This window comes from Chanodichthys erythropterus, chromosome 18, assembly GCF_024489055.1.
Source record: "Chanodichthys erythropterus isolate Z2021 chromosome 18, ASM2448905v1, whole genome shotgun sequence".
Taxonomy (NCBI): domain Eukaryota; kingdom Metazoa; phylum Chordata; class Actinopteri; order Cypriniformes; family Xenocyprididae; genus Chanodichthys; species Chanodichthys erythropterus.
In genome coordinates this window covers 30,738,544-30,761,312 of record NC_090238.1, presented here as the reverse complement: position 1 = coordinate 30,761,312, position 22,769 = coordinate 30,738,544, and the positions used below count along the sequence as shown (strand labels likewise).

At 37.5% G+C, this 22,769-nt stretch overlaps 1 protein-coding gene across 1 annotated transcript in view; it reads right to left on the bottom strand.

Annotated features, from left to right (window-relative positions):
* kif26ab (kinesin family member 26Ab) overlaps positions 1-20,343 on the bottom strand; it is a 106,271-nt gene extending 85,928 nt beyond the window's left edge. The window contains exons 1-2 of the mRNA XM_067366787.1: positions 20,130-20,343; positions 19,611-19,847 (exon numbers count right to left, since the gene is read on the bottom strand). Coding sequence (XP_067222888.1) covers positions 19,611-19,847; positions 20,130-20,186 — 294 coding nt within the window. The 5' untranslated portion in view covers positions 20,187-20,343. The remainder of the gene's footprint in view (positions 1-19,610; positions 19,848-20,129) is intronic.
* Between the last annotated feature and the right edge of the window lie 2,426 nt (positions 20,344-22,769).

The following is a 22,769-nucleotide window of genomic DNA, read 5'->3' as shown; positions in this document are numbered from 1 at the left end:
CTTATTCACTCAACCACAGAATGAGCTCTTACATATGTGTGCCGAGTTTAGTGAAAATATCTTCTACCTTTCACGAGTTATAGCCATTTTAGCAATAGTGGTTTCGCCCACTTTGAACGGCCCTTAGAGACCGTGAATCGAAATTTTGAAAATTATTGACAATCAGACTCCAGGGAATCTTGCTGCACTTGTTTGGTTCCGATTGGGCTCAAAACCTAGGACTAGTTCACAAAAGTAGGTTTTTCAAAAAAATCCAAAATACCTGAAAATTTTGAGTTTTGAATCTTAAGCCAAGAATTCCAACGAATAAAGACACTTGAGCCTAGGCCTAACAGTTTAGGAGTTAATTATCGAGTGTTATCGTACTTTTCACCGCTGTAGCGCCCCCATCAGGCTGATCGGGGCAAGCCTTGGTGATGCTGTAAACATTGTGAGTATTACCAGTCCTCAAATTTCCAAGTCTCTACAACTTACAGTTTGGTTTGCTTGATCAATTTTAGGGGAGAATGCTGATCCTTGGAAATTTTAACAACTACACGCTTGAACCCCTAATCATCCAAATTTTATGAGAATAGGCAAGGTCACACCACAACTATAAAGATAATGACACAGAGGAACAATATATTGTTTGGTATATCTGTCTATCTGCCATTCTATCTATCTATCTCTCTATCTATCCATCTATATATCTCGTTCTCTCCATCCATCCAGTAATGTCTATAAACCTTCAAACTTTTTTGGGCCTTTTTCAAACATGGTTTTCTTAAGCCAACATTTAAAGTAAGTCTCGACAAACTCCTCTAGTCAAAAAAATATTTATGAATTTCAAATCATTTTAATTCCATTTCCTGTTTGTTTCCTGAATTTCCCCAACTGCTAAAACTAACTGCACTTCCAAAAAAACATGAAAGGATGAAGACAAACAACTCTATCAACGGCTGCTGGCTCAGATAGTGTGGGAAAGTAGAACACAAAATTGCTCCACACCACCCATTGCCCCTTTACTAGCATAACAAGCGTACATTAATAGCTGCGTCACTGATAATTAAACTCCTCCTTTAATGGAAAGACCACAGGGATAACATGCAACTTGTAACTGTAACTGCTTTAAGGCTGCGACTTCACAATCCTGTGTGAAACTCCCGGCTGCGCTGTTTAAGTGTCCAAAAGTGACTAGCTTTTACACAGAGGACCGGAGAGTGGTTGATGTCTGTGGGAAAGATAGCAGTGGGGCTCATAAAGGGAGCTGTGAAGTAAACTAACTGACACACTGCAAGGATAAAACACAAGCTCTCCAGGACCACGCTGCAATCTGACATCATAAAAACCCGTTGTGGAAACCTCAGGCTAGGAGAAGGACGGTAGATTTTTGACATCATAAATGGTGCTATGGTAACAGATGGGCTAATACAGAGCTCCTTTTGTTGCGACATCATTAGCAAGGCCATGGTAACAGATTGGGTTATACAGAACACTAGCAAGAGAGGCAATTACAGGCCAAACAGCAGTCTACTATGGCAATGACATCATAAATATGACATTTGTCCCAAGTTTTCAAGTAACAAGCTAGTTTTTTCTAACAAGCAGAACTTTAGCATAGCAAAATGCTACATCTTTGTCTTTTAAACAACACTAGCAGAATAATCAAACATGCTCTTCAAACCTGGTTTATTAAGACATTGAACTACTTAATTTACATGAACTGATTCAAAAAATGATTCACAATTTTAGGTCTGTTTTATAGCAAAATATATAGCTAAATGCTAACTGTCACCGTGATTTTGATTCATTTATTTCAGTTAGGGTGTTTTGCTAGTTGTTGTTGTTGTTTTTTGTTTCTAATTTAGTACTAGCCTAACAGAACATTTAAAGTAGTTAGCTACTGTTTCCTAGTAAAATGAGTACTTTCTCAACAGTTTGTCTTGACTGCAGTTTAAATTATTTGTAGATTAGCATGTTTTACGGTAAATGATTCTTAAACCAAGTTTAAAGTCAAAGTTAAAGATGATTCTTGACTACATCTTTAGGTCTAGAGCAGCATACTTCCCAGGTTTTATCAGAATAGTCAAAAGAACAAAAATGTAAATTGCAGGAACTGGTTTAGAAAACTTTCTTTGTCGGTATATGAACTGTGACTAACCCCTGCCTCCTAGGAGGAAAACAAAATAAGGGCAAAGATCTGGCACTCTGACAGCACTCAAAGACATGCAAGTGATTCATTACTCCTATTCTGTCATTTGCTCTCATCAAAGTTCAAAGAACATTAGGCCATTACTCATAATAAGCCTTTATAATAAAGTGTGATCTTCTACCATGTTACACATTATCTAACAAATGATCAAGTTTTACATGTCCATCACATAAAAGAAACTCACAATAGATGAAAGAACAGATAGTAACCACAACAAGAAAACAGAAGTGATTCTTATCCACTTTTAGTCATAAAAAGTGTTTGTGCAAAATGTGAGAAGAAGCCAGATGCCAAGAAATTACATGCCTATAAAACAGAGATTAGAAGATCTTTGCAGGAAGTTTCGATTTATCATACGATGACAGTAAAAGACTAAATTAGGTGATCAACTTTTTACTGTGGAAGAAACAGAGAACTAGAATCAATAGAACTCAAGAATCAGAAAATTTAAAGTAAGAGTTAAGTGGTTTAAGATTATTTGGGAGTAAATTACATTACTGCATGCCTTTCCAAGCAACAAGACCAGTGGTTCTTAAACTGTGGTCTATAAAAGATGTTGGCGAGTTCATTGGCTAATTACAAAAATTTGAAAATAATTTAATAATATCTTACCAAAAGCACATACATTAGTTCACCCAAAAAATGAAAATTATGTTATGAATTACTCACCCTCATGTCGCTCCACACCCGTAAGACCATCCGAACACAAATTAAGATATTTTTGATAAAATCTGATGGCTCAGTGAGGCCTCCATTGCCAGCAACACAATTAACACTTTCAGATGCCCAGAAAGCTACTAAAAACATATTTAAAACAGATCCTACAGTGGTTCAACATTAATATTATGAAGTGACGAGAAAACTGTTTTTTCGGCCAAAAAAAAAAAAACAAAATAACGACTTTATTCAACAATATCTAGTGATGGGCGATTTCAAAACACTGCTTCATGAAGCTTCGAAGCCTTACAAATCTTTTGTTTCAAATCAGTGGTTCGGAGCGTGAATCAAACTGCCAAAGTCACGTGATTTCAGTAAACGAGGCTTAGTTACGTCATAAGTGTTTTGAAATGTCAATGGTTCACCACTGGAGGGGTGTGACTTTGGCAGTCTGATACGGGCTCCGAACCACTGATTTGAAAGAATAGATTCGTAAAGCTTCAAAGCTTCAGTGTTTTGAAATTGCCCATTACTAGATATTGTTGAATAAAGTCGTTATTTAGTTTTTTTGGCACACAAAAAGTATTCTCATCGCTTCATAACATTAAGGTTGAACCACTGTAGTCACATGAACTGTTTTAAATACGTCTTTAGTAGCTTTCTGGGCATCTGAAAGTGTTAATTATCTTTCTGTCAATGGAGGCCTCACTGAGCCATCGGATTTTATCGAAAATATCTTAATCTGTGTTCTGAAGATGAACAAAGGTCTTACGGGTGTGAAACGACATGAGGGTGAGTAATTAATGACAGAATTTTCATTTTTGGGTGAACTAACCCTTTAAATTGACAATAAATATAAACAATGAATGAATTGACTGTATGAGCATATACTTAATAATACATTTATGTTGTCTCATTTCAGTAACATCACTGTTTTAGTTCAAACCTTCTTATTTACACATTCTTATGATTTTGAAGTTAAAACTGGGAATTGTTCTGAGGTAGTTGCTGGGGTTGTAGGTTGTCCACAATTTTTGTTTTACCAGGAAAGTTTGAGAACCTCTCAAGTAGACTATTATCCAGACAGACAAAAAACTGAAAGCAGCTGGAAGCAGTGGCTTTAACCCAGTGAATCCCGTTACCAAACGTAAGACAAATCATTTTTACTGTAATGGCTGATTAAATCTTCCATCTTTGAGAGAAACCTTTTCACAGCAGAGTTATCATAGAAGAGCCTGAATCAATTCTGAACACGCACACACGCTCAAACACAAAAAGAATAAAAGATTATCATTCCATGATAAACCAGCATATTTTTATGCAAAATCTCACACACAGACTCGCATGATAACATGCGGCACCACACACACAGAGGAAGACAGTGAAGCATGAAATGAACTTAGGTGTGAACTTTGACGGGCATTTCCTTGCACAAATTTATGAGGCCCACATATCACAATGAGTTCTGCAGAATGGAGAATAAATAAGGGCTTACAAGAGGCACCACACACACACACACACACACACACACACACACACACACACACACACACACACTCATATCATGCTTACACATGCCAAGCCAAACACCACAGGGGATCCAGCCAAACTTACATGTATGCCAACAATACAATGACAGTTTGGGCTGACAGTTGACCCACTGACCAGCAGACACTAACACCGATGTCAAGGCCGGAATAGCCATAATGTTGCAAAGTCCTTCCTTCCAAATGAATTTACAGTTGTTCATGTTTGTTAAACGGTATCCAGTCATGGCACGTCTGAAAACAGTAGCCATATTCTTTCAACAGTGGCTGCACATCGAATCAATACCTTTTTGGGGGGCTCATTAACATTTTAGCTATTTGCTATTGCTAGTCAGGGGTAGGTGTATTAGAGGGAAATTTCCTACAAATCTGTAGAAGGTTCCCTCTGGTGGAACGGAGAGGGGTGAAGAGGCTGAACTGTCACAATCTGCTAAAAGTACTAAGAGCTAAAATCAACTTTCATATGAATGACCTCATATCTTACAGAGATTTATTTAAGCACTTTTGTTTGGGCACATTAGTATTTTAGCCATTTGTTATTGTTAGTCAGAGGCTGGTGTATTAGGTGGAGGGAAGTGACTTCCTAGGATTCTTGTGAATGTTCCCTCTGGTGGACTGGAGAGCAGCTGCAGGCCGAACTGTCACAATCTGTAGAAGTCAGCATGAAACGGAAGTTGTGATGGTCTTTTCTATTGTGATATACATCTGATTGCTTGATTTTGTCCATCAAGAATTGATTGAATCGTTGGATGGTTGTGGTTTGCTATTGGTGGAACTCATGTGAGTGACAGGTTGCCCCGCCCTCACACCAGTAAACACATCATCAGAGAACAGAAGAGATGTCACAGCAAGAGGGAGGGGAAGTTATTTTGATTAAAGATTATGAGGGCACATGAATTAAAAAAAATGAATAATAATGATGTGCACGGCTAAATCGTTTATAATAAATACTGAAATGTTTCATAAAAAATATAAATGGTCCATTTTGATTTCATGGGGACATTAAACATACTAACAGCTAATAAAATTGGCAGCTATTGGCTGTATCCAAATTTGTATGTGAGCAAATTTGGACACTGAGTGCACGTGATAGTGCTACAGAAGCCATCTTCTGTCAAGACGCGGGAATTCATTCAGTACGAAGCTAACAATGCATTATTATTCTCTAGCGACAAGCTGTTGAGTGAACATCTGTTGTACATTTGTTAATAAGGTGCATTATGGATGAGTGCACTTGATAATGTCCACAATGGTTTTGGACACCACTACAATGGCTATCCACTCAAATAGTGCACTATATAAGGGTATAGGGGATGATTTTCATAGAGGAAGGAAGTTACTTCCTAGAATTCTGGTGAAGGTTCCCTCTGGTGGCCTGGAGAGGAACTGCAGGCTGAACTGTACAATCTGCTAAAAGTGCTAAGAACTAAAAAAAAATCTAGCATATAGATGGCCTCAAATTTCACAGAGATGGATTAAAAGCCACAAAAGTCCCATTTTGATTTCATGCGGTTATTTACATTAAAATGAAGGTGTTGTGTAGCTTCTAGTTCAATCTCTACAAGAAGTGAGTCATCAATAATGGGCCATGAGAGAGGCACTTAACCTCTGGTTGCTCAAAAGCAAATGTCCTTGTGCTGTTCTATGGTGTCATCATGGCAAATATGTTACATGAAAATGATTCCAGGGGTTATGTGGTGATAACTAAAGATTCTATTCTATTCTATTCTGTTCTATTCTATTCACACAATGTCATCTGAAAACTTAAAACATGTTTTTTTGTACTTAACCACAATGTGTTTTGTGTGGTGAATTATTTGCTTGAGAGCTTGAAAATACTACGTCTATGCATCCTAAAGCAAAACCAGTTGAGAACCACTGGATCAAATAACATACTTCAATTTCCTGTGAGAACAAAATCAAAGAGACATTGCACTGATCAGCTGATGGCCATATGCGATCAAATCTACATAGAGCTGGTGCGGTATGCTGCACGCTTATGTCTTATCTGCTAGCCTACAGTCGGCCTGACATTTAGTGTAATAGCAGGCAGGACTGGACAGAGTAAGGAATGACAGGCAATAGCAATTACGTTGGTTGGAACATTCCTGGATGTTCTTTTTCCACACAGATTCAGTCGTGTGGATTTCCAAACAGTCCGAAACCACACATATGCCAGTGCACTCAAGCATTTATGCACACACAGTTACACAGCCTTCAGCTCAAGCCCTCTTCAGCCTGTTTCCTGTGTCACACCCTACAACATTGAGAAGTTTCCTCTTGCTGTTGGCAGCCTGGGATAAAATACAGAATGAGAGAAAGTATGGCTGTAAACTAGCCAGTGTGAACTGTTTTTTTTTTTTCTCTGACATCTTTTTCACTGCATATCCTGCAGCAGTGTTTGAGGCGAGGGAGGGGGTGGCTGGAGAGACCCCCCAAAAGCTGAATTTGGGGGTGTTGCAAATCATAACTGGGACTGCATCTCTCTTTTTTAAATTATTGTCTTTCTTTACATTAGATTACATGTATTTATTTGCAAAATATTTGACATAAAATAGTTTTAAATAAAAAAGTGTTTTTTTTAAATTATATATATTAAAAAATACTAAAATAAATTAATAATATAAAAATTAGTTAGTTCTGAGAATGTTTTACTTTTTTCTTATGTGTTCAAATGCTTTTTTGGCCACTTTATATTACTATCTGTTGTACCAAATACACAATCCATTTATTAATTTAACCTCTAAAAATTAAATAAAAATTAAAAGTCAGCAGATAATTTTAAAATTGGTTCAACTGAGAAATGGATCTGACTGGCAAAAAATAAAACTTCTTTCACCAGCTCAAAAAATCCTTCTATAAAACCAATGGTCAAGAGTGCATTAAAAAGAGAAGCCCATATGCCTCTAGAGGACAAAAGAGTAACTACAAGTGCTTCAAGATTTATATTTGACAGCTTCAAACAACATGTCTGAACAATCTACATAAAACAGTAAATAGGCCAAAGCTCAATATGCAAATGACCTCCTTGGAAATGTATATATATATATATATATATATATATATATATATATATATATATATATATATATATATATATATATATATATATATATATATATATATATATATAATGTAATCTCTGCGAGCATCAATACATGCCCTAAGAAAGACACATGCAAAACAAGAGCTTTGTTTCAACATCAAAGGCCTGAGACTGAGAGTAAAACAATTTAGGAAGAGCTTATCATAGTCATATCAGCTGAGCACACAGCTTAACAGTGAAACAGCCGGAAGCAAACAATGAGTTTAAACACTCACTGATTGAGAATCAGATAGCAGGGCTCACAGGAGTAAACATCAATAATGCAATGTAGTACTTGGCTCTCTCAACCCGTCATTTCCTGTGGTTTACATTCTGGTTTTCCTATGGTCGACGTTGGGTTGAAAGGTTAAGAGGAAGACAAGAGCGGCATGCATAAAACGTCCATCTCCAGTCTGAACCTCTGTAAGGAGAGTGAACCCTGGGCTACAAACACACTGTTAACTATTATTCAAACTTACAATTTGGTATTAAAACGCTACCGGTATTGCCGGTTTCACATTGGCTGACCAGTTTACAAAGTCATGCTGTCAAAGTCTTTCTGGATTTGGGTATGTTTTTTTAATTAAATTATATTTTGGGGGGGATTTTTTTAAGGAAAAACCTATTTGCATAGGGTGAATGAAAATAATCTATTAAATAGATTTAAAGAAAACATTAAAATGCAATTAATTCAAACAGTGACTTGAATAAACCTCTACTATGATGAACATGATTTTAAATTCTGAATCGAAATTCATTTGATATTTTTTGCCATAAATGTCAGGATAATATAAATGTCCTGATATTACAATCAAGAAAACCTTTAAAAGAATGAATTCTTGAATTTAATGAAAATTTACTGCTTCACTACTTATTAATATTTGAAAAAAAAAAAAAAAAAATGTCTGTCATGTCAACAGGTGTGATCAAAGTCATTTGCAACCAACTTTATGCAGGAAGCAAAGCATGACATCAAAAACTTGGTATTTATGAATTAATAATGCTTAATATTTGTAAGAAATACTTTCTACCTTGATATATATATATATATATATATATATATATATATATATATATATATATATATATATATATATATATATATATATATATATATATATATATATATATAGTGAAATAAATACATAAATACATAACATGAAATACATATATAAAAAATGACAACTTTTTTATATGAAAGCAACATAAATACAAAATGTACAGTTCTAAGAACCTGGCATGTTTGTTTTAAAAATATTTTTCTTTAACATGAACCATCTTATGTCATTGACCCATTAATCATAAAATGTTTTTCTTTCAAACAACATCAGAGACATGTAACAAAAAGACAATTCAAAGAATCAGGTGTGGGTTGACGTAAAAATGTTCAACGAATGCCATCCGCCCCATGTCCGTCACAATTCTCCTGTTGTTACGTTCTGATAAACGGCTTTGAATTTCTTGTAAACTCTGAGCATTCGAAAGTATGTGAAAAGGGCACAGGAGCAGAACTGAATGAGAAACTAATAAAGGCAATAAAACTGAGTGATTTATAGTGACTGCTCTGGCATGTGCTAAAGGCAAACCTCCCCTGCAGGGTTAAGAGTGAAGAATGGGATGAGCAAGTTGAACCAGGACTTCCAGTAGACCTTCAACTCCACTTCAACCAGCCTCTCTTCTCGTGAGAACCGTGAGTTTTTCTCTGGTAGGGGTGTGAGGAAATAATTGAACTCTTTGGAATAAACATTCAAACAATGCCGTTGGGCATGCAGTCACATTTAAAGTAAACTGAAAACTCAGATGAGCTCACCAAAGCATAAGGCTTATTGACACATTTCAATCTAACAAACAACCTGAATATTAAGATTCAAGACTCATCGACGCATTTTACTCTATAAAAAGAGGATACATTCAAAGTTCTTGGCATCTATGGTTCCATATGAACATTTTGTCATCATTTACTCATTCTCATGTTGTTCCAAACCTGTATGTTGTTCCAAACCTTTCTTCTGTTGAACACAAAATAAGATATTTTAAAGAATGTTGGTAACTAGACAGTTTACGGCATTGACTTCCATAGTATTTTTTTCCTACTATGGAAGTCAATGGGTACCGTCAACTGTCTGGTTACCAACATTCTTTAAAGGCAGTGGCTATTTGCACCAAGTGCAAAATAGCAATAGATGGTATTTACACTAAGTGAAAATAGCATATTTTCTTAACGACAGATGCTATTTACACTAGTGAAAATAGCAATATAATGGGCCCTATAATACACCCGGCGCAATGCGACGCAAGGCGCAGCGCAAGTGTGTTTGCTAGTTTGCGTCCGGCGCCGTTCGCGTTTTCCCGTTCAGCGCCACGTCCTTAAATTAGTAAATGCATTTGCGCCAGTTAGTGCGCCCATGGGCGTGCTGGTATAAAAAAGAGGTGTGTTCAGGAGCATTGCCGGCGCATTGCTATTTTAAGGAGCTGAAAATAGACTGCGCCATAGACCAACTCAAACCTGGTCTAAAGTCTAAAGTCAGTGGCGCAATATTTTTTGGTTAGAGCGCGCCTCTGGGCGCGTCCACAGTGCGTGTTGACTTTGCTTATTACACACAGGGATGCGCATCACACAAACATGACAAATATTAAAAACAAAAGGATTACAGTGTAAAAGAATATTATTGTGTAGGCTACATAAATATAAAAATGTAATGATGAATAGTCATTGCGTGTATTAGAATTAGGCTACCTGTTTTCAATTCAGCCTATTACTACTTATAATGATGAACGAAATTGGCGAATTAATTGAACAATCGTGCCAATACACACACATATATTAACTGACTCATTGCCAACAAATTCCGCCATGTAAATAGCAATCCGCCATGGCGCAAGCGCATCTCGCTCTTAAAGGGAATGGGAGATGACACTCTGATTGGTTTATTGAACGTTACGGCCATTACTCATTAAGAGAATAGGGACAACCCATTTCAAAAATGCGCGCCGGCGCACGGACCGTTTTTCCGTCGTTAAAATAGCAAAAGTGGATTTGGACACGCCCTGAGTGCACCTGCGCCGTGCGCTTTACACTTTGCGTTTAGATCGTAAAAATAGGGCCCATTCTATTTACACTAAGTCACAATAGCAGCATTTTCTTAGCGATAAGCTATTTACACTATGTGAAAATAGTGATGGATTCTATTTACACCATGTAAAAGTATCAGTTCTTTGCAATAAGAGTAAATAGTAATTAGGTGCTATCTATACTTAATATTGGCAGATACTATTTTTGTACATTAACAGGATGCAATAATATCATAAATTGTGTAAATTAATATATTTATTAAAATTATTAAATGGATGCTTCCTTATTGGGAGAATAAAAACCCTCCCTACACCTTCCTCTAACCCTACCCAATAAACACTTTGAATTAGGGATGTGCACAAATAGTCGAATATTCGTTCTGTAATTAATATTCGAAAAATAAAAATACTATTCGAATTTTACTATGTTGCTTTGCTGGCCGTAAATGCAGTGAATCCATGATAAATCCTGAGCACTAAAATTCGCAGTTATAACTAAATGCACCGGGTGGTGCTGTGGAGCGTGGAGCAAGTTTATTTTATTAAGTGTACGTTATCCTCTATGGTTATCCCCGAGTGAGCCAAGATGATAACTTATCTTATAGCAAAATGATTTTGAGACACATGCTTCCTCGAGGGAGATATATTTACAAACAGAAAACAAAGTGCTACTGTTAGAAACTTGGCTTAGCACACCGTTATGTTATCTTAGTCTCTGCAACGTCTGTCAGCACGGTTCGTTTTCTCACCCGAGCATGTGGATATTATTGTTTTTCTCAACATGAACATGTGAAACAATATGATCACGATAACCATATACTGACTTGAGTGTATTATGTACGTTTTGTACGATAACTGGCGCTGTCTGCTTTATTGGTATTTTCCCGCTCGTGCTGCTTGAGATTAAATGCTTTGGCTCTTAATATTTTCTGTTTACACATAACTAAAAGAATATAATGAGATATAATGTAAGCTTGTTGTGTATATTGCCTAATCGTAAGCTTGTTCAGAAATGGTTACAAAATATTGATGAATATAAAACAATAACGTCTTTCTTGTTTAACCTCATTTAAATAAACGAATATTCGAATATTAGTTTTTTACGAACCCAAATATTCGAATAGGCTACAATAATTTGGTAAAATGCCCATCCCTACTTTTAATATTATTAAACACTTGTTTGCAGTTTATTTCCACTTTTAGAACATTATTTTCATTTTTATTGAAAATAAATGCGAGCTCGGCAAAAGGCGGATTCGAACCCATGTCAATCGCATTAAAAGGCAAGTCTGCGAGTCTTACTCACTACTGCTGCGCCACTAAAGACACTGAGTGGCCCAACCAGACATTGGTGGGCGGAGCTAGTGTAAATAGCGTTTGCCAACAAGGGACGCTATTTGCACTTGGTGTAAATATACACTCCGTTCTTTAAAATAGCTTTGTTTGTGTTCATCAGAAGAAAGAAACTCGTACAGGTTTGGAACAACTTGAGAGTAAGTAAATAATGACAAAATTTTCATTTTGGGGTGAACTATCTGTTTAACTATGGAACCATTTGCATATCTATGGAACCCGAACAAAAGGTTCGGTCCCACTTTGTATTAAGTGGCCTTAACTACTATGTACTTACATCAAAAAATAAGTAGAATGTACTTATTGGGTTCATATTGAATTGCAAAACACTTTTGCTGCTATTGAGGTAGGATACGGGTAAGGTTAGGGAAAGCTTTGGTGGTATGGGTAGGTTTAAGGGTAGGGGTAAGGTGTAAGGGATGGGTCAACAGTGTAGTTATACATGTAATTACAGAAAATAATTACAGATGTAATTACATGCAGGTGTTTTTAAAATACAAGTACAATGTAAAAACATGTATGTACACAATAAGTGCATTGTATCAAATGATTAATTTAAATGTAAGTACATAGTAGTTAAGGCCACTTAATATAAAGTGGGACCAAAGGTTCTTTATACACTCTTAAAATAAGGTTCCAAAGAAAGGTTTTCACAGTGATGGCATAGAAGAAGTATTTTGGATTCCACAAAGAACCTTTCAATGAACAGTTCCTAAAAGAACCATTTTTTTCTTACATTTTAAGAAAAATGTCCTAAAATAACATGAATAAACTAAAGAATCACTATAAAGAACCTTTTGTGCAATGGAAAGGTTCTTCATGGAACCATCAAAGTGATTAAAGAACCTTTATTTTTAAGAGAGAGTTGAAAAAGGTTCTTCAGATTATTCAAATGTTCTTTGCACCTTACTGAAAGGTTCTTTGCAAAACCAAAAATGGTTCTTAAAGGCCATTGCTATGAAAACCCTCTTTTGGAACCCTCTTTATTTTTAAGAGTGTATGCGTAGAGTTGGAGGTTTTGCTTTTTAAACTAGAATAGTTTTAAAATGCCATGTCTTTTCAAGCCTGTCTACAGCTCCAAGAATTTTCATAATACTTCTGAGCACTGGCATACAATATAACATCTAAGTGGCTTATGCAACTACAAATTGAATGAGACAATTAGCCACTGCCCTTTAAAATATCTCCATCTTTATTGTCCAAAACAATGTAGTCTAATCAGGCATGGTCCACCCATTTTCATACTTTGTTAAGATTCTTATCCCATAGCAGCCAACCACACTGACCTTTCATGCGGCAGTTAAAGGCCCAGTGTCGCTCATACGCACATATAGACACACAGCTGCAGGGGTTAAGTGTTCGAAATGAAAACGGCAAACTGCAAATCTATCTTGCTTTGCTTTAGATGATCCTCCCAGGGGGGTTTTAGGAGGTCTGGTCACGAGAGAGTTCAGGGAGATGACTGACAGCAAATGAGAGCTAAGTATTCTCATTACAACCTTCATCTAAGGTTTCACACAGCATTTGAAGGATGGAGGGATGCAGGTGTTTTCAACCTGCCTTGTGAACGGACTTTAAACTTCTTACATGTCACAACAGAGAGCTTATAGACCCTTAGAACTGTAGTGGTCATTATAATTGATGACAGCCATTTCAGTGCCTTTCTTTGGACAAAGGAGATGAAATAACGGTCACCCCAAAGCGCATATTCATCTTATTAAACGTGATACCATATACCGTGTAGTCCTTCATCATCACAATAATGGGATTGGGAATGCCACATTCCATACCGCTAGATTGTTCTAACCCAGGTGCGAATGCCCTTAAATTTTGTTGAATGATCTTGTAATCGAAGCGGACAGCCAGTGGAGTGAAAAAGTTTGACATTAGACGTCTCAGATTCATTCTTACCGGTTAATGGTTATCGTAGCCAGGCATATGATTTAGGGTTAACGTTGGCCATTTTTTAAATTGCGAGTCTTGGGTAATGTGCTGGATCTTTGTGACTAGTTAAGTGCCAATCATTGTAGGCAATGAAGTCTTTGTCCATTGTCCCGTGTTAAGCTTCCAGGCATTCCATCCTCAGGCATTGTTCAGGTGTTAAGTGCCCTGACATTGAAGTGAATGAACTACTGAGGGAAGAGCTTCTTTATTGTTTGAAGAGAAGAGACCATTCCTCACTGATATCAGGCGAAGGAATCACTGGTAATAAATAATAAAACAAAGGATGGCGCGGGCTGAAAGCAAACCTGGTGAAAAAGAGTGAAGCCATTAAAAGCTGTGGGGCGTAAAGAAAGACTAATTGCCGCCTGCGAGCGTATGCTTGGCAGAAGACTGTAAAGAAACAGCCTGTCACAGACCGGGCTGCAGTGCTGACCATGCATTTCCTGGCAGGAACTCACTTTTGAGCAAATATTAAGATTTTACAATGTTTTCAATGAGGATTTCACTTCTGAATAATTTGTTTTGGTGCACTTGCCAATACATACAAGGTCAATTTTCACTTCAAATTCACATTACAATTCATTACGTCAGTCCTGACGTTACATATGTATTGAATTTGGTTTCAATTATTGATGTACATGTTTCACAGATCCACCTAAAGTTTGCGTATTTGTCTCAGCCTTTCATAATCACATCCAGAAATAAAAATTTGTGTTTACATAATATATGTGTGTGTACTGTGTATAATTATTATGTATATTTAAATAAACACCCATACAGAAATATTTGCATGTATATACTGTATATATATTTATAAAATTTATATTATACATAAATATATTTTATACATAAATATTTTAAAAAATTGCAGTCCGTAACCTTTTTTTGGTTAAAAATGATCCAAAATCAATTTTTGAGCAAGTACATATCCAGCCAGTGTTCAAAACTCTCTCCTTAGCCCGATTCACAACGATAAGCTTGTAATAACGTTTTATAATAAGAAAGGTACTGGTGGATTTCTGTGTGAAATTTCGAGCATGCAGCCGTTCGTCTTTGCGTCATTACGTCACGTCTGTAAACAGAAAGGAAGGAGTCCCAGCTAGTAGCTATATCATGTGAGGATGCTGCTGGTAGTGGATCATTTTATAGCCTTTTCTCACAGCAGCTGGAGTAATTAAACTTATCATTTTGATGGCGGATTGTAATCCAGAAAGAGCCAAATGACAATCCTCAGTGACAACTGGAGATTCACCCGTAGTCAAAAGCAAAAGACGTCAGACTGCGGAGTGGATACAGAAATTGAAATCTACAGGTAACGCTAATACACGCTAAATACACAGTCACGCAATCCTGATGTTGTTAACATTAACATTGGATTCATCCGCACGGAGTCGATGCATGATACAATTTTATGATAACAAAATGATTTTATCATATACTTTTACAAAAATAAATGGAATATTTTTCTTTTTTATTATTATTATTATTATTTGTTTTGTAATTTATTTAATATATATTATTTAATAATATTTTTATCTAATCTAACATCACTTTAGATGTCAGTCAGTTATTTTTATCAATGCCATAAAAAGGCTGCAAACTCTGCCTAAAAGTTTTTTGTTTTTTTTTTGCCAATATTCAAAAGTCTGGCTTAACAAGCCTATTTGAATGTTACCACTGGATTGTTAAACTGCATACAACAACAACAACAACGAAAAAAACATAAATTTCAGCAATTACACAAAAATAATTGACCAAGAGGCCAGTATTCCTTGCCAGCACAAGCTGGCGTGGAATAAATGAGCTCTAGTATGAACCACTGAAGTGCAGCTGGGTCATTAGAGCAGCCTGATATCTGAAACTTATTGAGTGCTGCGGTTCCCAGACTTTACCAGCAAACTGAGAGCAATTTTCATAATGAACATATGAGGGGGGGAGCAGGTGTGAATCGCAATTGAAAATCAAGAATAATGAAAACTCAACCAATTTAAACACAGGATTTAAGCCTACAGGCCACCCACACTTTGGTTGGAGCTGACAAACAGTAACCCTCTGTAGCTTCTCATCTAGAACCATATCGCTTGAGTCTCTAAGTTCAGGTCAGGTAACCACCACACATCTCCAGCTGGACAAAGCATCCTTTCTTTTCCCAACTGCAGGGAAAGCAGGACTCCCATGGCCAATGCTTCCACAGTCTCATTAAGCCATCAGCAGAGGGGCCGATAGAGGCGTAACCTCTCCGGCTTGACCCCATCGCTTTATCCCCCACACCTGGAGCGGACCACACAGGGCAAACAGCCAGAGTGAAACGGCCAGCCAAACTTGGGGTGATTTCAGATAACCACTGGTGATGAGAATGAGTGAGTATATTAGTAATCTCTGGAAGCACTAACCAAATAAAATAACACATCTTAGGGTGGGACGAGGTCATACGCATCCACCAACACTGATGCACACCCACACAAAAGCTCTATCTTTATCCCCCGAGGTAACCTGGAGAGAAGAGAACTTGAGGGGGGGTTCAAAGCAAACCGGAGGGCTTGTAATCCTACCTAAGCATGAGATCTCTCTTGAAACACAACCACAAAAGAAAGCGAAGGGAGGGGGAAAACCTGAGGCTAACCCAAGCAGCAAGTCAGACAACAATAAAAAGTCGACAGCCTATATTTAACTGTGGTGGGAATTTGGTGAGGAGTATACAGGAACACTTTGAATGCATGATGAAGGTCAACTGGGTCTCCACTTCCTCAACAGACTCCACAGCTAGTCCGCTCAACTGTTTTCTCCCCCCAATGTCGATGGACAAGGGGGGAGATAAGCATTGTTTCCCAAAACAATGAGCCACTTCCAATAGCCCCTCCCCTATCGACAGACTCGCAGAAACTGGCACTCGCATATTCTGCATGAAAACAGTGTGTGAAAGTAAGAAAAGCTGTTGAAAACTCTAGCAACGGAAGGTTGTGAGAAAAAAAAAAGTGGCTTTAGGAATGAGCTGATAGACTGTGAACACTCCAAACAAACAATGGCGAATGGTTTTATAGCTTTAGTTTACCAGCATTCAGAAAAGTGTACCGCGAGGGTGACGACCTGGATGGTTTTGTTTTCTTGTGAGTTTGTGGATTGTTTCAAAGTATCAGGGATTTTTACTTTCAGCTTTTGTTATACATAACTGGTACAATGGAATTCTGTCCTCCATTTGATTGATTATTGTCCATTACTCTCCATTATAAATGAATTGGTTTAATAAATGAAAGAACAGTTAGTTTCAGGAACCTGATTGGTCGAGCAGCATTTCAAGAGTGCTGATATAACAGTCCATCAGCACTGAAGCTTTTCACTGTTGGCATCATGCCGCTAATCTGTGTTTCCGCATTCCAGACAGACTGTCAGTCTGTGCGTTAACGGTGGGGATTTTACAGAGACTCTTTCTGCAGGTTACATTATTACAGGTATGTTGCAGCAAGTGACTCTCTTTATGAGTAAGCCATGGAGTCGTTCAAGTGAATCATTCAAAAATGCTTGAAACAAGAAACAAAACAGGTGGCTATCTTTATGAGTGAATCATTTGAATCATGCACTCAAATGATTCCCTTTATGAGTGAATCATTAAATCATTCACTCAACCGATTCATTTAAAGACACTGATTCATTCAGGAATGAAACAAGTAACTCTCTTTATGATGTAGTCAATTCACTGATTTATTCAGTGAGTCGTCAAAACTGATTTTTTTTAATGAATGAAACAGATGACTCTCTTTAAAGGCCTACTAAAGTGATTTGGAAAGCACAGAATTATTAATTGTGTTGACATAATTTCCAATGAAACAGGAAGACAGGGCAGGTTATATCTAGAAGCCCCTCCCTTTTTTTCAAAATAGCCAATAATGTTTCACCTAAATATGGTCGGATAAGGGCAGACAACAGAAGTCTGATTTACTTGGGGACGTTTTTTTGTGGACGCTGACATCATTTTTGGATTTACTAGTATGTTAAAGCGAAAAGCTAGAATCTGGAGTCATTGAATAATTCACTCAAGTGATTTGTTCAGTAATACTAATTCATTAAGGAAACAAGTAACTCGCTTTATAAGGTAGTCATTAACCATTCACTTAAACCATTCATTAAAACACTGTTGTTGTTGTTTTCAGTGAGACATTTGATTGATGTTTTTATGAGGTAGTCTTTGAATCATTCACTCAAACGATTTGTTCAAAAACACTGATTTATTGAGATATAAAACAAGTGACTCTCTTTATGAGGTTGTCTTTAAATCTTCCAGCCAAAATGCGGATTTTTGGAACTCGTTTCATGGAGTCATTCGTTTCAGAACAAGTCATTTAGCCAACTAATTTGTTCAATCCATAAATCCATCAATCCATAAATAAAAACATTTAGGGATAAAACAAGTGACTCTCTATATAAGTGAGTCATTGAATCATTCACTTAAATGATTTATTCAAGCGAACTGAATCATTTAGGAATGAAACAAGTTACGCTCTTTGTTAACTGAGTTGAATCATTTGACAAAAGCACTCTTGCTCGTGTGATTACTTAAACAGCACTAAAAATCTTGCCTGGCAAGTCCAGAATGATATATCTTCTAAAAGATATATCAGTGTGGTCAGTCCGCCCTCTGTCGCGCCTGGAGTCAACTCCAAACCGTACCGTGCAATCAGATTTGTTTATTTCAGTGACGCAAACAGCGTCACTCTAGTTGCTTCCCACTGGCTTTGGGAAAAGCTTAACATATCATCTCCGCTTGCCGCAAAGAAGATGTTTGATTGGTTTACTCTGCTTCCTGTTTGCTCGGCTTTGCTCCGCCCTAGAAATCGAATTGATTCAATGGCGACCAGACTCATCCGCTGGTACAGCGGTGAGGCTAGATTTTCCAGGCAACTAAAAATCTACAAATAACCTCACAATTGATTGAAGAATTTCAGTCAATTTAGTGCTATTTTAATAGTTCATTTTTTCATCCAGATTGCTCTCTTTATATCATGCCCATCCACTTACAGCATTGGCAAGCACAGGGGCACATCATGCCACACAGCTGAGCTTCTCACATCTCACTCCAATCATCACACTCAAAGGCTTGATGAGGCTTCATCACCAGTTTGACCATAAACCAAACATCCAGCAATGAGCCATTTCAAACAGCATTTTAAGAAAGTTGTGTGGTGAAGCCATAATCATGCTTTTATCCAAGCCTGTATGCATTTGAGACAAATTATGACTTGAAAGCATTCTAAAGTACAACAAAGCCTATAGTTTGAAAAAGAGGTTGTTGAAATATTTGCTCTCTGTGAAGGTATAGTAAAAAGATTAACCTTTTGATGACTGGGTGAACTTTGTGAATAGGAGCCTGAATAGGATATCGGTTTTCTGATAAGGGGGTCGTAAAACTAGAAAGACAGGGCTTATTTGTGTCAACTTTTCATCAGATCATGAGATTTTACACAAAATGGCCTTTAAGAGGCATTCACTGCATTGCATCTGATTTATGTGAGGCTTTCACAATGCTTTGAAAAGAGCAGAGTGACAGAACGTAACAAAGAGAACAACTTCCAGAGCTTTGAGGCTCAGGTGAAAGTCAAGTGCTCCTTGAGACTAACAAAAGCTTCTTACTCATGCATTTCAGCATGAATCAAAGCAGATCCTTGAAAGATAACATTATCAGTTTAAATTAGTACTAAAAATACAGCAACAAGGTTTCTTGGATGTGCTTTGCAGTGGCATCAAAATAATATTTTCACTCACTGACCTTTAAGGAAGCGGGGTCGGACAGAGCGAGGGCTTGTCTCCTCAGTTCAGCTACAGTCATCTGACACTGCTTGCACAGATCTGACCTAGTCTCGTCCCTTTCTGATTCCGAGACGCTCACGGCTCCTGCGCCTTCAGGTGGTGGTCTGCTGGCACACATTTCCTCCTCCGCTGACAGTCTCTTCCTCGGGCTCAGCTCAAGTGAGAGTGAAGACTCTCCACTCGAACAGCCTTCCACCTTTTTGAAAAACAACAAAATCAAAATGCAGAAAGAGCATATTTTTCAAACATCTGTCAAGAATTGCTAGCTACACATTTAGAACGTTTACATTACAGTTAATTGCTTATTACCAGCTGTTTATTAGACTAAATTAATACACGTAGCTTCACTATATAGTTGTTAACTTGTGTAAATGCACGTAAAATAATAGTATGATAAAACTTTATAACGTGTTGCACGTTATTCATCCACAAACAGCAAACGTGGGTATTCAATTCTCAGCACCAGTTGAGGACTTACAGTTGACCGGCTCATCTGGAACTCTCCTTGCGCATTCCCTTGTGTTAAATCCGTCATCTCGGTATAAAAGATCAAAACACTGCGGACATCTAGTGCACTTTATTGCGCCTCTATTTTCTACACACATTGATTAGGAACACCGTTCATGGATAGTCAGTGGGAGTGCTAAGGAAAAAGCATAACAAAATTCCCATAAAGTTTTGCTTTGCCGTAGTTCCATGACGACGCGCGTACACGAGAGTGAAGTTTGACTGCTGTCAGTGCATGTGCGCGGCTCGGTCACTTTGGTTAGAGGGGTGGAGCTGCGCTTAGAGCGTTCAGTAGCTATTAATATGCTGTTTCAGATACTGTGCTGCACAAACAAAAAGTGAAAAGAAAGTTGAAGTCACTGGATTAGTGAATTCACCATTCAATTAATTGTGAAATTAATTATGTTTTGTGATAAGGAATGTGCTTTAGATTATGTGAACAGAATCAAATAATCAAATTATTTAAAATCTTCGAAATGCATGTCTGACAACGGTTCATAGGCTAATAATAATTAAATAATAATAATAATAATAATAATAATGTGTATTGTTGTAAGGAACAGCTTATACACTCATTTTACTATTTTACAATTTCTATGTCTGAGATGAATGAATAAATAAATAAATAAATGCTTCTAACATAAATTACGTCATCTTTTATGTTGCGGTTCGCTTGTGTTGACTGAGATTAGGGGTGTGCTGATGTCCTTTGCTTATTACTCTGGCGCCACCCTCTGGTATTTTCTTCAACTGCATCTTACAATCCTCTCGGTTTTCAAGAAATTGTGGGAATGTTTGAATATTTAATTACTCGTTGCTAAATTTTTTATGTTCTGGGATCACGTGATTTTAAACTGCATCCCAAATACTGTCAATCTCCCTCCTCAAATAACCCACATTCAGTCCTTTGTCGGTGACAGCGCAACTAGTCCAATAAACCATCAATAACGCGCCGTTTAACGTGGCGAACAAAACAGCCGAATCTACTGAAAAAAATGTGGATATTTTTTTGTGAGCGTCTGTAATGTTTGTAGCCTGTATAGCTCTGAAAGATGTCTCAAAAAACCTTTATGTGAACATTAATGTCAATTTGTGCTCCTTTATGTTGGTTAACACATCAGACTGATTCTGAGTTGAATTGCTGAAACCTTTTAACCGCGGAAAAACTTTTAATCAAGCACAAAGTTCACAATAGGATGAAACATATACAAAATGAAGGGTTTAAGTTGCGATACCACTTTAATACATTCTGGATGCTTTTAAGGAAGTTGCTAAAGCGCGATTGAAGGGGACGCTGAGAGCTGTTCGTGGTGCTGAAGTGTATAAATCGCCACACACCACCAATGATAACTTACTATTCTTATGAAACTCCAAATATAGCCTTTACATATGACAATAAGGAAACAACCCACATTGAGTCTAATGAGAGCTCTAAATGAGTCAACTTGTGGAGTCTTTTGTACTCTCAAAAGCTGTGATATGCTTACCTTGGCTTTTCGCTTTAACAGATGACTAGTAAATCCAAAAATGATGTCAGCGTCCACGAAAAACGTCCCCAAGTCAATCAGGCTGGGCTTCTGCTTGTCCGCCCCAGATGACCCGTTAGAGTTTTGTAAATCCATTGTGCAGCTGTGACTATATTTCCTCGCCCTGCTTACAGTAAATGTGAAGAAGTCATCTCAGCGCTCTGGAGTCCCGAGTCATTTTACAGATGGTTCTCTCTGATTCCAAAGCAGTGTCATGGTCTTATCCAGAGGGTCCCTCTCAGGTACATCCAACTGTTGACTCATTTACATCGTCCGGTTTCTGTTCCAAATTACTTGCTGCGTATAAAATCATACATCCAAATGTTGACACTCGTCAAAGCACTGAAGAACCCCATACAATCCATTCATGATCCATGCGCTTCTGGCATACATCCTGGTTGGATAGGCAGTCCACGCCTTGTCTTGTCTACACTGCAGGTTAAGGAGTGAACTCGCTCGAGCCTGTTGAGGACTACCTTGAACAACTCCACCTCTTTCTCTCTCTCTCTCTCTCTCTCTCTCTCTCTCTCTCTCTCTCCGCTCTGACATCCTCGTGGCTACCGTGGTCGTTCTCGCGCTTAATGCTCAACCAGTGCGCGCTCCTCGCTGCAATTCATTGCGTGCGCTGTAAGTCACGCGTATTCTTCATTGCAGACAAGGCTGCTTAAAGGGTTAGTTCAAAAATTCTGATGACATTTCTGTCATTAAGTATGCACCCTCATATCGTTCCAAACCTCTTCGGAACACAAATTAAGATAATTTTGATGAAATCAATTTTTTTATCCTCAATTGAAAGCAAAGAAAATATCGTATCCAGAAAAGTAGTAAAACATCGTTAAAGTAGTAAAAACATTGTTTACTTTGCAGCGCTTCCGTGTTCTATGTAAGCGTCAGCATCACACGCAATGCTGCTCACGTGACCAGCCTCGCCCAATACTGAGCCGGCGTTTGGACATAGAACCTGGAAGTGCTGGATGAAAATAGTGTAGGAGAATGACAGGGGAGAGACAAATTTGTTGAATAAAGCAGTTATTTTTGTTTTCTTTTTGCACACAAAATGTATCCTCGTTGCTTCACAACATTAA